The 15,430-nt window shown below is 40.2% G+C and overlaps 1 protein-coding gene across 8 annotated transcripts in view; it reads left to right on the top strand.

Annotated features, from left to right (window-relative positions):
- Positions 1–15,424, top strand: part of LOC102377076 (PWWP domain-containing protein MUM1) — a 16,270-nt gene extending 846 nt beyond the window's left edge. For 4 of the 8 annotated variants that reach the window (XM_006017434.2, XM_006017436.3, XM_014528024.2 and 1 more), the window contains exons 3-15: positions 362–457; positions 900–979; positions 1,289–1,359; positions 2,112–3,122; positions 4,251–4,364; positions 4,625–4,695; positions 6,137–6,216; positions 7,196–7,256; positions 7,918–7,993; positions 9,014–9,064; positions 10,784–11,214; positions 12,326–12,414; positions 14,029–14,759. In XM_006017434.2, coding sequence (XP_006017496.1) covers positions 401–457; positions 900–979; positions 1,289–1,359; positions 2,112–3,122; positions 4,251–4,364; positions 4,625–4,695; positions 6,137–6,216; positions 7,196–7,256; positions 7,918–7,993; positions 9,014–9,064; positions 10,784–11,214; positions 12,326–12,414; positions 14,029–14,116 — 2,280 coding nt within the window. In that variant the 5' untranslated portion in view covers positions 362–400 and the 3' untranslated portion in view covers positions 14,117–14,759. Of the gene's footprint in view, positions 1–361; positions 565–899; positions 981–1,288; positions 1,360–2,111; positions 3,123–4,250; positions 4,365–4,624; positions 4,696–6,136; positions 6,217–7,195; positions 7,257–7,917; positions 7,994–9,013; positions 9,065–10,783; positions 11,215–12,325; positions 12,415–14,028; positions 14,760–14,795 lie in introns of those variants that run through there. The other 4 variants (XM_025196406.1, XM_025196407.1, XM_025196408.1 and 1 more) reach the window with 4 other exon arrangements.
- The last annotated feature ends 6 nt before the right edge of the window (positions 15,425–15,430 follow it).

The raw sequence follows: 15,430 nt of genomic DNA, 5'->3' as shown, positions 1-15,430 counted from the left end.
GGTAGTGATCCGGAGCAGTGTCGTCATTCATTCTTCTGTTCCCCCCCGCCGGACTTATCAGTCCAGCAGGACCCTTCTAGCCAATGGCTGCATTACGGTATATCTCGCTAGTCTAGGAGGATTCGCGCGTGGCCGCGTATGAACGCATTGGCATTGAAACTTGCACTCGGTGTGTTTTGTGCAAAACCATTTTGGAGGCGTTAACAAAACATATAATATGAAGTCAAGCCATGGCTTCTTTTTAATGTGGGTCTATAAAGTCTTCGGAGGCTTTACAGGACTCTTCATTTTTTTTTATAAAGGAAATTGAACTGTAAAGTAGACATTCGGTGACGCTTACGTTTTTCAACTGTTGTTTCAGGATGTGCCAGACCTTTCTCTTCCTACATGAAGCGCAATCATGACCGATCCAGAATATGTCCTGTGCAGATGGAAGACGCGTTTGTGGCCCGCAAAGGTGATCTCGTTACAGACTCTTGTAGCAATGAAAACAAGGCTTTGAAGTTCTCCAGCTCTTTTCAAGGTGGCAGGGAAAGATAGGAGTTGTGGCAAAACTTTTCACATGTGAGCCAAAAGCTGAGCAACTTTATTCTATTTAAAACTTTTTCCATTGGGAGATGACACTTGACATGAGTTATGTAGGCCAAACAAATCTGAGTTGGTGAAAGGGACAAATTTTATCTCAAGATATCTTACTTCCGGGCAAATGTGCATGTGTGTTCTTAACCAGGGTGATACTTTAGAGTTGGTTGCACTATAGGTGAGATTGTCTTATAACGATTATTAAGGTTTTTTTCAGTCCAGATGGTAAATAAAGTGAAGTAATACAACAGATTAGATGATAAAGCTGTGTTAATGGTTCTGAAACTGATGGGGATTTTCTTTTCCCCTTAATTTAGGTTTTATCCAAAATTGTAACTTCCACAAGATCAGGAAAGACGGCCTCTTTTAATGTTGAAATACTTGGTGTGGCTGAACAGTTAAGTACCTTTGCCATAGATATTTTATTTTATTTTATTTTATTTTATATAGGGAGTGTGTGTTTGACTCCCTCCCTCTCTTCCCCCTCACCCCCCTTAAATATTTTAGATGGTAGACTCGGCATTTTTTCATCTTGCCCGTCAGCCTCTTAATCTGAACAATTATTATAGTCCACATGTGCAGAAATTGCTCGCTGCATTTAATTGCTAACTGCCTGGGGAAAAAAAAGACTTCTGAAGTAGTGTAATATTGTCTCTACTTTTAAGACTCTGACATTATTATTATTTTTTTTAAATTTTATTTTCAGGACTAAAATAACCTGTGCAGATCCCGAACCATTGGAGAAAGAGCGTATACAAGTAATTGCCTCTGAATTGGGTAAGGATACTCTTAAAGTCTGAACACTCTGTGGGGTGATGCATGTTTTTAATGTGTGTCTCTAAATACCTGGCATTAAGTTCTCTGGGAGATTTCTGTCGTCTTCTATGGATGCATGAAATATATTTTTGAGGAGTCAGCCTGTCACTGACTTACTTTGTGGCCTTGTACAAATCACTTGATCTTTCCATTTCACAATCTTGGAGCCTGCATTTTTCATAGGTCTCATAGACATTGGGGGCTGGAAGGGACCTCGTGAGATCGAGTCTAGCCCCCCTGCCAGTGGCAGGAAGCCTGCAGGGATCAAATGATTCCAGCAAGATTGAATGAGTCCAGAGTAGGTGCTTGCACCACCTCTGGGGAGAGTCTGTTCCAGACCTTAGACACTCAGACTGTAAAGAAGTTTTTCTTTGTATCGGGTCTGAATGGGCCTTCTAGAAGTTTGTGGTTGTTAGACCTAGTTATCCCTTGGGGAGCCCTGGGGAGCCACTGTTCTCCCAGATCTTGATGCACCCCACTTATTTTTTTTATATATACTTATATATATATACAAAAATACTAACAAAAGTGTGTGTGTGTGTGTGTACGTACACACATATACACTTTTGTTAGTATTTGTGTTACTGTCTGGCTTTAAAGCTAGCATCACTTTACGTTTTATGTCAGGCATTGGGCAAAAGGCACAGTTCATGATATTTCTTTAATACATCCAAGGAAATTAATCATAATTTCATATACACATTTTTTTTCAGGAGACCGGGAGGAGAAACCTACTGATGAATTGGAAGAAATAAAGTATCGCTGTGCTCTTAAAATTGCTCTAAATATTTTGAATGGGGAATCCTCTTCTAAACAAGTAGGCCTCTCAAATGAGGGACCAGTTACTCGATCAGCTCGGAAAGAAATTAAAACACTACTTTCGTTATCACCTGATTCAACTAGTTGTCAGGTGCCTCTCCCCAAAGAATTAAAGGGGCACCAGACCTTGAAGAAAGGGGAACAAAAGAAACAAAGCCCTCAAACTGACCCCAACCCCCCCAAAAGTAAACGTTCTCTCAATTCAGAGGAGGGAGCTAAACCATGTAGAAACAGAACAAGATCTTCAGTATCTAAATCTAAGGACCTGAATAATGCACGCAAGTCAGAAGGCCAAAATCACAAGGCATCCAAATCGAAAGTAAAGACATTAAAAAACCAGGAAAAAGTGAATTCCAAATTGTCCAAAGCAGTCAGAAGCTCGTCACTTACACGAGAGGAGAATGTAAAAACCAAGGAGGGAAGAAAAAGGTCAAGAAAGGTATATGAACCCTCATCTCCGATCACCAAATTACAAGTGCCTGCTTTCCTTGCACAGAGTACCCCAGTATCTGCCTCCTACAGTTCTATCACAGCGAATGCTTTTGGAAAAAAGGCTAGTGGGAAAAAACAGTCTGGAAGGAGATTACTGGATTCTTCTGTGGAATCTCTATCAAATGAATTGCAAAGTGAAGTCAGTGAAGAGAGTGAAGCTTCAGGAAGGAAATGCAGAATCTTAGAGGGGAGCAAGAAGCCAGTGAATTCAAGACATATCGTCCGGAAACGAGCAAGTAATGCAGTTGCATCTCCGTGCAGAAAAAGGAGGTGCAGAAGTTGCCCTGAGCCTTTATGCAGGGCTTCTAACCCTAGAAAGCGCCTCGACATCTCTCCTCGGCCTAGAGAAGAGAAGAATAAGAGTAATTTACGTGCAAAAAATATTGAGCTTCCTGACTTTCAGGAAGATGAAGGTAAAGCATTTCAGTGGGGGGAAACTAGGACTTTGTACCATTTGGTGTATGGCTTGCATCTTGCAGTGACTTGGGGCTGGGGTTGTTATTACTGCTCCTTTTATACGGTCTTTCCCCAGTGGTTTCCTTTCTCCCATTCAAAGTTTTCTCAAAACGAACTATTCAGTGGGAGATCTCACAAGTTTGCTTTAATGCCACCTTTATTCCTCCTGTAAATTCTCGAGTCTTTCTCTCTTCATCTCCCATTTCATTTGTTACTGTTTGGAATAACTCTGGCATCTGTACCTCCTTAGTATTAAAGCTCCTACTGGATTTGTTATTTGGGGACTTGCCATCCTTGGCAGTAATTGTATTCTGAGTGCTCCTTTTGGCTTTATTACCTCTTGGTATACACTTGATGTCCCATTTGTGGATTAATTTTATAATGCCTGTTTTCTGGCTAATGTCTTGTGAAGCAGTACAAGAACATCTGTCTCGCATGCAGCACACTTTATTCCAAAACCTAGCTGCCAGACGTGTAGGTGCACATGATAAGTCAGGAAATATGGTAACAGCAGAGCAGTTTCTGCTGCTTAAGCTCCTACCAGGAGAAAGTGAACACAACTCTGGCAGGGTGTGTTGCATGTGATTGAAAATGTGTTAAACCATTGTATATTTGAATAATTATTTCCTCACTATTACTGGCTTCTCTGTCTAAAATTTTCGGTGAATTATTTTCTTCAGGCATTTCATAATCAAATGTCTGTGTTCTCTTCCCCCCCACCTTATGCCCCCTGCCCCCCTATCATGAGTTCTACCCCGATAATAGGTCTAGTGCTTAAAGATCCTCATAATTATACAGATGTGTAAACATCTTCCTCTCCCTCTATCTCTGATTTGACTCTTGGCTCGCTCTTCATTGCAGTAAACCAGTGTAAATTTGTAATATTTCAGTTACCATTACACAATCTGATTGCCCTGTTCTTTATCTGTCAACTTGCCTTATCAAGCTGTTGCCTCCTAATAAATGTAACAAAATCATTAGGTTATGGGAATACAAAAATCCTATTAGGATATTTCATTTAGGAAACTAGAAGTTGATTATTTTGGTTTTGTCAACTTTATTTAAAACTGTTCTCCACTCCGCAGAATTGGAAGCTTCTGATCTGTCTTCAAAGCTTAGTTCTTCAGAAAATAGCCATCTTGTCTCATATTTAGTAGATGAGGAAGATGAAGAACTCCCTAGTTTCCTTTTACATCAAGGTAAGAAGTAAATACAGCTGTTACCTTGAGCCTTCGTTACTCAAGATTTAAGTTTGAGAGGAGAGGCTTGAACTTTGGAAGGGCAGCATCCCCTTCTGAATATGTATAAGCGTTTCGTCTGTCTTGTCATGAGCATAATCTAATATAGGCCCTGAAGTAAAATCTTACTTTAGTTTTACATATGCAGCACAAGAGATTTTACATAGCTTTTTCTAGTTTAATTATTCAGACCAAGTAACATTTTATTTTTCTGCCTTTAGAACCAAGTTCGATCGAACCAGGGATGCTGGTTTGGTGCAAGTTACGAAGATATCCATATTGGCCAGCAGTGGTAAGAAAAGAAACTTTCTATTTCTGCAGGTAGGATCTAAGTCGATGCGTCTGTTCAGCTGCATAGAAGCACAGAGCATCTTCAGCCTCAATTGCCTTGAGGAGGAATTGAGAACACTCCCAATGTTACGTTTAATGTTCAAAATCTTTGAACAACAGAATTTTAAGAACAGTTGCTCATCTTCAAAGCAGAGTAGATTTTGCTTTAATGTGGCAAAGTCTACAGAGAAGGTTGAGCTTACTAGGTGAACTGTGAAGGATTTTAAATACCGTGCCTCATATCTCTAGAGACCACTTAAAAAAAAAGCTTCATCAATTTTTTGTTAGATTTTTACCTTTATATCAGGAATGTCAAAAATTGGTCTCCCATAGTTGTGAAAGAACTCGTAGGGAAAGGGATGTCTTACATCTTTTGCAAATTTTTTCCTTCATTGAAAAATCAGATTTTAATTTTTAATAAACACCTCTCTCTCTTTTTGGATTTAAAAAAAAAAAAAAAAAAAAAAAGAGCTCATTAGGCATTAACATTTAATACAGTTTTGTACAGACCAGCCAAGTCTGCCAAAGCTTTATCCCTCTAACAGAAATCCATTCCCTAAGTAGCTTGGTCTCTTGAATCTTGTGTTGCCACTTTTCTAATCCTCTAGAATCCCAGGCTGAACAAAGCCTAAAACTTTTAGATGTGGAAAAATAAGTAGGGCCAAAATTAGTCAGAAATTCTTCACTTAATCTTTAAGCATTGGTGGGGAGATGAGTCCAATTTTATATCCTTTGCAGAGTTCCTCTTCAGTGACAGACACTGCAGATTGAGGACGTTGAAGCAAATTTGCGGCTACTGTGCTTGCTTAAAGTTAGAGCCCCTTCTTTAGATGTCAGTATAGGAGATGCCCATTGAATGAGCTTATTAAATTTCAGACAGGAATGCATTCTGTTAGATGGGAAACTGTCAGTTCCTCCATAGTCGCTGCACATTCACTGCGCCACCTGTAAGAGTGGTCCCTCTGGTGGCTGCTTACACATCCATCCCTTTCAGCCTTTGTTTTCTCACTATTGCAGTGCCCAATTCTGAACGTGTAGTCTTGTCCTTAATCTGTGAATTTGAACTTTACTTCCTGTTCTTAATGAGAATCTTATATTCAATAATCTAAACTTAAATCTGAGAGCAACATGGCACTGAAGAGTGTGGTTTAGCAATTCGTATCCTTATGTCAAAGTGCTGTGCTACTGCATAGGAATAAAAAGACGGGATGCAGCCAGGTTATACTGTGATCTGGTCTCTCATTAACTGATTGCTAACTGAAAAAACAAGTAGAGCATGTGCGCTGGTGAGATCCTCTGTAAGTATATGTGGGGAAATGTATAAAAATGCAAATGGATAAAACATGCTTGTTTTCAAAAGCAATTGGGATTCTAAAATGTCAATTTGGCTCTGTTTTCTACAGGTAAAAAGGGTGTCTCGGAAACCTAAAAAAGCAAACGTGCTGTTAATAGAAGGAAATGTGAATTTCAAGAATCCAAAGGGGTAAATGCTGATTCCAATTTGTTTCCTGAACAACCTTTGGAATTCTAGTAAATAAATCCTATATTTTCTTCCTAGTACTGTGGCGTTAGTTTTATGCCCCCTGCCTGCAGCTGCACAAATGTTGGTTTTGGGGTGGAGGAAACAGTGGGCGTGTTCAATGAGCTTTAGTTAAAGTGTCCCCACCGTCATTTTGCAGTATGGGATGCTGAATACACGTGACACTGGGCGCTTTAATGAGCTGCTCTCAGAGCCACTCTGATTAAAGCACCACCCCAGAGTACTTGTATACATGCTTTTCATTGTGAAGTACTAGGAAAAAGTGCATTAACCTGGCTTAATGTGCATTAAGTCAAGTGACATTTTAAAGTGATGCTTCATAAGCATTAGCCTATTTTAATGTGCTTTAAAGCATTATGTAAAAAAAAAGTGCTTTTTGCTTAATGCACATTAAAATAGGCTAATGCTTATTAAAGCGCACGTGTAGATGCGCCCAGTGGTGTGTACTACTGCTTAAGGGTTTGTAGGATGTAATGTATAAAGATAGTACTTTGAGTTGAGATCTCACCAGTTGCCAACATAATGTGTCACTTTTGCATGTCTGCTTTGTCAGTTTTGCTGATGCATACTGGCCTTAATGCAAAAGCTGGCCAAATTTTATTTATGGAGACTAAGGCCAGTAGAAAAGGTTTCAGCCTACTAGCATAAAGATGTAAAAACCTGGTAGCTGTATTGTAATTAGAGCTACTTGAGGGGAATCTTTCTACCTTTTTACAGGCTTTAATTCTCTTTGGGTCTCACTGGCTGTTGGTAACACACATCCGTTTCTCCTCTTTTTTTGGGTGGGGGGGGTGTTGTGTTATGTGGGTTTTGCACAAAATTAGAAACTTTACTGCTTTGTTCCCACTTCTTATTATATGTAAAAGACATTACATGAGCAGAATTGCTTGACTTCATTGTTTTCTGACTTTGCCCTATCAAGTTTTTCAACACATCTTAGAAACCTGAAGCATTTTGACTGTGAAGAAAAGCAGAAGCTAATAGTAAGTACAGTAGTAAAATACTTTATGTGCAGTGTAATTTTTCTTCAATATATAACACCAAGTTACTGTCAGATTGAATTGCTGCTTATTGATTTCATTCCATGATGCAGTTTCTTGGCAAAAGTATCTTGCTTTTTCAGCATTTTTGTTTTGTTTGGAAGGGGGAGAGGATGTCCCGGGGACTTTTTGGGTGTCTTTTTCCAATTGACTGCTTACACGCAAGGACTGGAAATGACGTCATTGGTCAGAGTCCAGTCCCTGAAGGTCATGGGTAACCACAGCCCCCTTTTAAGAAACCTATATCTATTGATAAAGCTGTACTGCTTCAATGATGGATAAATTATGCAATAAAAACAAATTAATCTGCTTTGGGACTGCAAGCCATGCTGTTTCCCAGCTTTCCTGGGAAATAAGAGTTTCAACAGCTCTGAGACATGGAATCAGTGTTTCAGAAGGTCTTTGAGTTCCAACGGTGAAAGAAGCTTGCTGGAAAGAGCCAAGAGAAGCACATGGGTGCAAGGCAGTGATTCAGCAGATAAGCATGTGCGCATGTATTCAGATCAGGCATTGCAGCAGGGAGATGTGGAGGCTGCTGTCAGTCACAGCAGACTAATATCTATATTGTGTGTGTGAATTATAAAATCTAAATATTGTCTTACAGGACCAAGCCAAAGAGGACTACAGCCATGAGGTTGAGTGGTGCATTGAATTGATTTCAGACTACAGAATTAGAGTAGGTAAGTAGATGGGTCAAAAAGCCATGAATATCATTTACCCTAAAATGCGTGCATTTGAATATCCGGTTCTATTGGATCCATACAGAGCAGAGTGGATAGAGTAGATGGTCCGAGACCTGGGTTTTATTCCAGGCTGCACTTGACTTGCTGTTACATTGTGCTTGACGCCTAACCTCTTTGTGCCTCAGTTTGGGTACTTGTAGACCTGTATCTTGAGGAGTGCTATGAGTCCCTCAGAAGGAGTTTGTGCCCAAGTTACTAAAAATAATATTCCAACTTGGAGAGAGAGAACATTCAAATAAAAAAAAAAAAAAAAAAAGACTGATCTGTTCCCTTCACAGCAATTATGTGCCAGCAGCAGCCACACACTTGCAGGAAGATGCCTTCTTAAGTATTTCTTTATTGTTGGGGCCAGCCAGCTGCTGTATGCTAGACACCATAGTTGCTGCAAAATGTAGTGCGTTTTAGAGCCTTACGGATCAGTACTACACTTCTGCAAACAGTAGGTCTCTTATGGTTGAGGAATGAACTAAAATGTGGTTCTTGGCCAAAGGAGCTGCCTTCTGAATTGGAGTTGGACCTCAGCTGCATTTATAAGCTTACATTTTTTTTTTTTTTTTTTTTTTTTTTTTTTTTTTTTTTATTTGAGAGATTCTGATGAAAGGCACTAGGCAAGTCTAATATGATGGTTATAGAACATGCTGCGTGCCCTTCATAAATTGGAAATGTTTGACTGATAGAGATTTGCTACCCTTATCTCTGTCTATAAAGAGACTTAAAAATGGGCTCGTTGCATACCTCCTTTACAGATACGTACTGTAATGGCCAGACAGCATCTTGATTATATCATCTCAGTTTTAGGCTCTTTGCCTAAAAAACTGTAAAGTCCCTTTTAGGTTCAGTCTTTGTATAGAAATATGCTGTGCTTCTTTGAGACTTACTAACATTATTTAACAGACCTTTTCTTTCAAAGGTGCTAACTGGATTGATAATTGATAAATCCTTTTTTATATTTTTCAGGTTGTCATTCTTTTACAGGCTCCTTCTTAGAATATTTAGCTGATGATATCAGTAAGTATGACTATGGTGAAGCCTTTCTGTCCTCTCATTTGGTAAATTTAGCTCTAACTTCCATGAATGTGATGGGCTGACATATCAGAAGGTGTTAAATTTTCTTCACCCTATTCTACTAATTTCCAGCACTTGGACTTGGTAGTTTAAAGTTGGAAATGCGGGAGTGCTTCAGGCACGTTCAGATTTCTTTGCTGCTGATTTTTCTTAATATGGTTAATGAGAAGTACATCGATATCTTCAGTCTTCTTTAATAAAACTTTTCTTCCATGAGTGACAGCTGCTGCATACACTAATCAAATCAGAAAATGGCTGGTCACGTTTCTGTCGCTCTTCCTTTTGCCCAGCTCCCAGAGAAGAGAAAGCAGGGGGGGAAACCTCTGTTCCTTTTTATATTGACCTTTTTAAACTTGTAACTTTTGTGGGGAGGAGGTGGGAGGGTTACTATTAAATAATTAATTTAAAATTGATTTGACCTGGAAAATGGCGCTTTTCTTAGGAAACGTCAAAATGGAACATCCAAAAAAAATTGAAGCTGTCAAATGGGAACTTGTCAAAACTGACCTTGTCCTGTCAGCAATCTTAGTCTTCATGATGTGGCATTGTCCCATAAGAGTTTTGTTGTGTGTTTTTTAAGTTCTGTAATAATCCTAAATAACCCAAGTTGGAAGACCTCTATTTTGTGGACACCAGTTCAAGCATGGGCTGGAGAAGGACTTGGCATTGTGCTGTGAGGAGGAAGGACACTGACATGCAGCTCACGTGCCATCGTCTCACGGAGGGTTCTTCTAGCAAAGTTTGTAGCTGCTAGATGCCACTAGCCAGCTCTGCGTGACCGTTTCCTTTCCTCTACCAGTCTAGTTGTGATCCCTGCTGATGCCGTGGTCGCCCAGGCCTCCTGCCTCGCTCCTGCTGCTGACCCGAGTTCTGCACTTCTGTTTCGTAGGTTGCTGCTGCTTCTATGCTTTGGCATTTTTTTTCTCAATGTAATTTTTTTTTTTGGTCAAAATTTAATGACGGCGCAGTTTGTTTAATGAATTATTCATCTCGTGCATACAGCCGGTAATGCACTGAATGCTTTTCTCGCTTATCTCCTGTTAATCTGATCCAGGGGTGTCACACAACTGACTCCTAGACTTGTCATGTTATGCAGCGGTTTGTTTGTCTAGCTTTATGGCAGTTACAAGATGAAGAAAATTTAAGCTGACTTCTTCAGGGACCTCAAAGTGCATTGCATCTTCTGTCTTTTTGCATTGAAAGCGCTTTGAGGTAAAGACACGCTGTTTGTTTCTCGCTTGTGCGTGCTGAGCTTACTGTCAACATCTAGCAAATGATGGTAAATTTTGGTGCACAAAGTGGATGAGGTTTCACTCCTGAAGAAATGAAACGCAAATCTTCAGAGGAAAGAGGAATTTTCTTTGCTTGATCTTTTCACTTCCTGTGCTTCAGGATTTTACAATCAGTAATGTGCATTATGAGATGTCTTCGTGCTTCCAGTCAGATATTTGCTGTTGATGAAGAGAGGAAACTGTGCTAGAGCAAGCAGTGGCTCTTGTGGTCTTGGCGCACACTCGCTTCAAAACCTCCTCCAGTCCACATTTCAACTCGAATCTTTTGAGGCAAAGTTTTTAAGCTTTGTGCTGAATCCAAACTTTTTGTTGTTGTTATATCTGTGCATTTGGATGCAGTTTACTTTTTTAAAGCTGGCTTTCCTTTCAGGTTACCCCGTTCGAAAAGAAGTCAATCGAGGCATAGTCCAGATGACCTTTCCACACGTAGCGGAGGAAGATCTTGAAGAGTCTGTTTTGGAAACTCCGTCTGACAAGCCATCCAAGAAAGTTCTTCCTGATAGAATGAGAGCTGCCAGAGACAAAGCCAATGAGAAGATTGTGGAGTTCATCGTGAAGACAAAGGGGGCTGAGGAGCATCTCCAGGCTATTTTGAAAAGCCAGAAGCAGTCTCGGTGGCTGAAAGAATTTTTGAATTCCAGTCACTACGTGACCTGTGTCGAGACCTACCTGGAAGATGAGGGGCAGTTGGACCTTGTGGTGAACTATTTGAAAAAAGTCTATCATGAAACGGATGCCAGAAATCTGGATTTAGTAAATGGCGATAGAATAAAATTTATTTTAGATGTCCTCTTGCCTGAAGTAAGTAAATAACTATTTACTGTTGTATAGTGGGGGCTCAGAGGCTTGCTAATGGTTGAGGAATTTGAGCAGGACAAGTTTAAAATTCAAACTGGAGCACCAAGGACTAAAATCTGAGGTGAAGTCTGAATGTGGCTTTAAATACCTGTACGCCAAGGAAGTTGTCCTTATTGACAGTGTGCATACGCTTGAAAGGCATGCTGTCTTTTAGTAAAGAGCACAGCTGTATCCAGTTGATTCTGCACAGATGCTGAATGCTTATGTGTTAGGGATGGACACTTTGTATTTTTAATTTACTGGCAAATAAAGCCCCCAATTAGCATTTCTGGACTTCTTGCTGGCGTTCGTGTCACTGAAAAGTGAACAAAAACCAGTAGGATGCCAGAATCTATAAATCTCATCCCCATCTCCTTCAGGGAATATTTTGGTTAAGCACCAGTGTAAATAGTGACCATTAATACCTCGAAAAGCAATTGATTCGGAATAAGGCTACTTTACAATGTTTCTGCTGTCAAAAAAAGCTGTTTTTAGGGAAGATAGCTGCTTCTGACAGAACACTAGCTCACTTGGATTTTTTTGTAATCCAGTCTCATACTTGACTTGCTTCCTAGCAAGTAGTGTTCATTATGTGAACTTTAAAATTGTACAAAAATGCAACTTAAAAAAGAAATCTTTAAATACTTGTGTGTCTTATGAGAAAAGAAATGAAAAAGTTCCTTGCAAGATTATTTTCAAGAAGGACACCATTATGTTTAGTAGAAACTATGCTTTCCTTTTTTTTTTTTTTAAACCAACTTCTAGATTGTTATAGTAGTAAAACTGGCTTTCCCAGTATATTACAGGAAAAGCGTGTGTGGGGGAGGGTAGGGCTGGGGGGAGTTAATATGGTGTTTTCTAAATTCTCAGATTTCTGTGTTTTTGGTTGGTTTTTTTTTTTGTTTTCCCTAAAAATCCAGTGATCAAACTTCACTGAATAAAGTAAAACCTTAATTTCATAATGTGGTCTATGTACTGAGACCATTGAGACCTACTCTGTTTTTTCAGGCTAATTGCATGTGCAGCTTAGCTTAACTTTTTCATTAGTATCAGTAAAGTAATAGTTTTCTTTCAGGCCGTCATTTTTGCCATTTCTGCAGTGGATGATATAGACTACAAGAAAGCGGAAGAAAAATACATAAAAGGACCGTCGGTCAGCAAAAGGTATGACGGTGTAGTGCCCTGACTCTCAACCAGGGTGCCTTGAGATCCTTCAAGGGTGTTGCGGGATGCCACACAACATTACCACTGTTAGGTGTGCAAACGTAACTCTCGAGCCTAGAGATTTCAAACAGGAATCCCCAGCATTAAATATATTCTGACTTACCTTTCTGGGTGCGTCCAGATGAGTACACACGTGTGTTTTTCCCCAGGGACAGATAGCAATGGCACATAGTTGTGCCACTGCTACTGGTCCCTGGGGAGCGTCTATGCATGCATGCTCTGGCATGTGGCAGGTTGCCACAGTGGGGTACGGGAGGCTGGGGCCAACACCTGAACTAGCCCCAGTAGCCTTACCTGGGGACCTCCTGGGCTGGCAGCAGGGAGCCTGGCCGGCAGCCGGAGTATGGCTCTGGCTGGCCAGTTTCGGGCAGCTCACACTGCCTAGTGTCAACCCCCCCTGCAAATTAGCAGCGTGGGGAACACCTGCATGTGCAGTGTGTGGTGCCGCATACCACATGTGCACGCTTGTCTAAACGTGCCCTCTGAGTCCTTTGCAACAGAGGAATTGCTCTAGTATTTTCTGTAGTCAAACTGAGTGAAAGCTAATAGCTGGCACTTTCTGAAGGAGGCCTTGAGCCTGAACAGATTGAGAACTCTTGGTTTAGTGCATTCTCTAAAACTTCTACTTGTCAGACGTTTTCACCTGCCTTGTCATTTGCAAAAAGGGAAAAAAAAATCTTAGCTCCTGTTTTCAGTTTGAAAGGAAATACCCAAGTGCATAAAGAGGCTTGCTTTTTATCTGTTTTTCTCAAGGAGCAAGTTCTCTGCAAATGTGAGGTATGTAGACTGCCTACTTACTGGGTGCATCTACTTGTGCAATTAATGCAGAGCAATAAACTCTGGTGCTTACCACATGGGAGTTTATTGCTTCCAGGTACACCATTTGAACGTGCGCCCAGGACCACAGCATGTTGAGCTAACAGGGAGCCCGGGGGGGGGTCAGCCTGCCAGCCCAGGTCTCCACTCGCCGAGCTGTGGAGGGGCTGGCTGGGGCACAAGGGTGCTCCAGTGTGGGGCTAGCTGGCAGGCAGTTGCCTCAGCTAAAGCACCCTTGTGCCCCAGCCAGCTGCATCAGCATCTACTTGTGCAGTGCTGAGGACTTAAAAACTCCACAGCAGGATAGTACTTGTGTATATACAAGTACTTCCCTGCTGCAGAGTTTATTAATATTATTCCAGCTTAATAGCCCTGCATGTGTAGACGCCGAGGCATTTCGGCAGTAGAAGTCTTGTGTAGATGTGGCCCCTGAAAACTGATTAGCTCCTCTTGGCTTGGTGAACATGCAAATTCTAGATGGGAAGAATGACTGAAGTGGGAACACTTAAATTGCTTAGACTATGAATCGCTCGCCTATCAGGCTTAAGTTTTTTCTAAACTGTACTTTGAGCCATTTATAATTGAAGCTGACTTTTTTTTCATTGTCCAGGTGTTAGAAGCATTCTGCAGATTGGTTTGAATGAATGATAAATTAACTTCCTGTTGAAAACTAACCTACTCTGAATGCAGAAGCTTTATTGCTAGTTGATTGGTTTGATTGATTTCTTTATTTTTCAGGGAAAGGGAAATATTTGATGAAGAAATTCTAGAACAAAAAAAACTGGAGCTGTTGGATACCAAACTGGCTTCTGAAGACAGCATCTAGAAAAAGTGGTAGGGAACTTATTAAATCTGCACTGATGTTAAATGTATATAATGGAGAAGAAAATACTTGTAAAAACTTCATATTTTATACAAAACTTTTTTTTAACCGATATGTAAATACACTTCAGTGGATGTATTGAATCTTGAAGGTACTCTGTTGCCTTGAGAGCTGATCGTCAATCATTATTCTTAACTTCTGTGTAAAGGAGCTGGATGTAGTACTTGCTACAAGTATGTAATGCCAAACTCCTTGTAAAACTTGGTTTATGAAGACATGAGATGTTCTTTACATAGTGCCAGCTGATCAGTTTGCCTTCATCGCACTCTACTTGAAATGCACTTCAAAGCTATCTAAAAGGGAGGAATAGGAAATGTTTTGCAAGACTTCTTGATCTAACCTCATAAATTTGTTTTATTTTATATGAATTATTCTATCCAAATATTATGAACAAAGGGCTGTCAGTCTCTGATTTAACTTGCAGTGGTAACAGTATAATAAGCGTTACAGGATTATGTAGCTTGTGGTGACTTCATTGAATATAAAGTACCTGGCTTTTTGTTTTAACATCCTTCCAAAGAGTTGATGTCCTTGCTGTACTTGTATTTGTTGACGGGGGAAATAAAAATGTCACCCAGTAAAGAAACCCAGGTTGCCAAAAGCTTTGTCTTTTTGTTGGTAGGCTGGCTGAAGCGGAGTCCAAAAGGAGTTCCAGTTTGCTAAGGCTTGTTTTTTAAAAAACAATTAGTTTCGCCTCTCGCTTAAAGTTGGAATTCATAATGTGAATCTCATTAGCGTACTGTGAGTTAATGGAACTGCAGTTTCTAGGCACATATCTGGTCTTCTCAATATATCTAACATAATTGACTATATCAGATGGACATGTTTCTGGGACTGTCAGCATTTTGAAACTGTTCCTATCATGGCATCATAAATTCAGCAGTGCGTTGCCAAAGAGATTGCTGTTGTCTGGCAGGGCTGTGTTGAAGCTGACAAGTATTCCACAAACAGATTTTGACAGTTTGGAGCCAGAAGGGTTCAGCTACTTGTATTTTGTTGGCAGGGAAAATATCTGACCAGATCAGTCCAAACGGAGTTGAGTTTGACTTTATATGGGACTAAATGCTGAGTCTAATTATTCACATCGGACTTCTTGGGGAAAATAGATTGTAAAACGGCACATTTTGCTATTGTATAATTCTGATTCTGTATATAATATGTGGTTAATCTGAATACCTTTTAAGACTTACACTAACTATGCTGCATTTTGGGTTTTGATACTTGTGGTATAATGGCCTTTTTAGTAGGCACGTTAAG

The sequence above is a fragment of the Alligator sinensis genome, unplaced genomic scaffold (genome assembly GCF_000455745.1).
Source record: "Alligator sinensis unplaced genomic scaffold, ASM45574v1 scaffold1295_1, whole genome shotgun sequence".
Taxonomy (NCBI): domain Eukaryota; kingdom Metazoa; phylum Chordata; order Crocodylia; family Alligatoridae; genus Alligator; species Alligator sinensis.
Note: the sequence above shows the minus strand (reverse complement) of the source record. Positions and strands in the feature narration are given on the sequence as shown.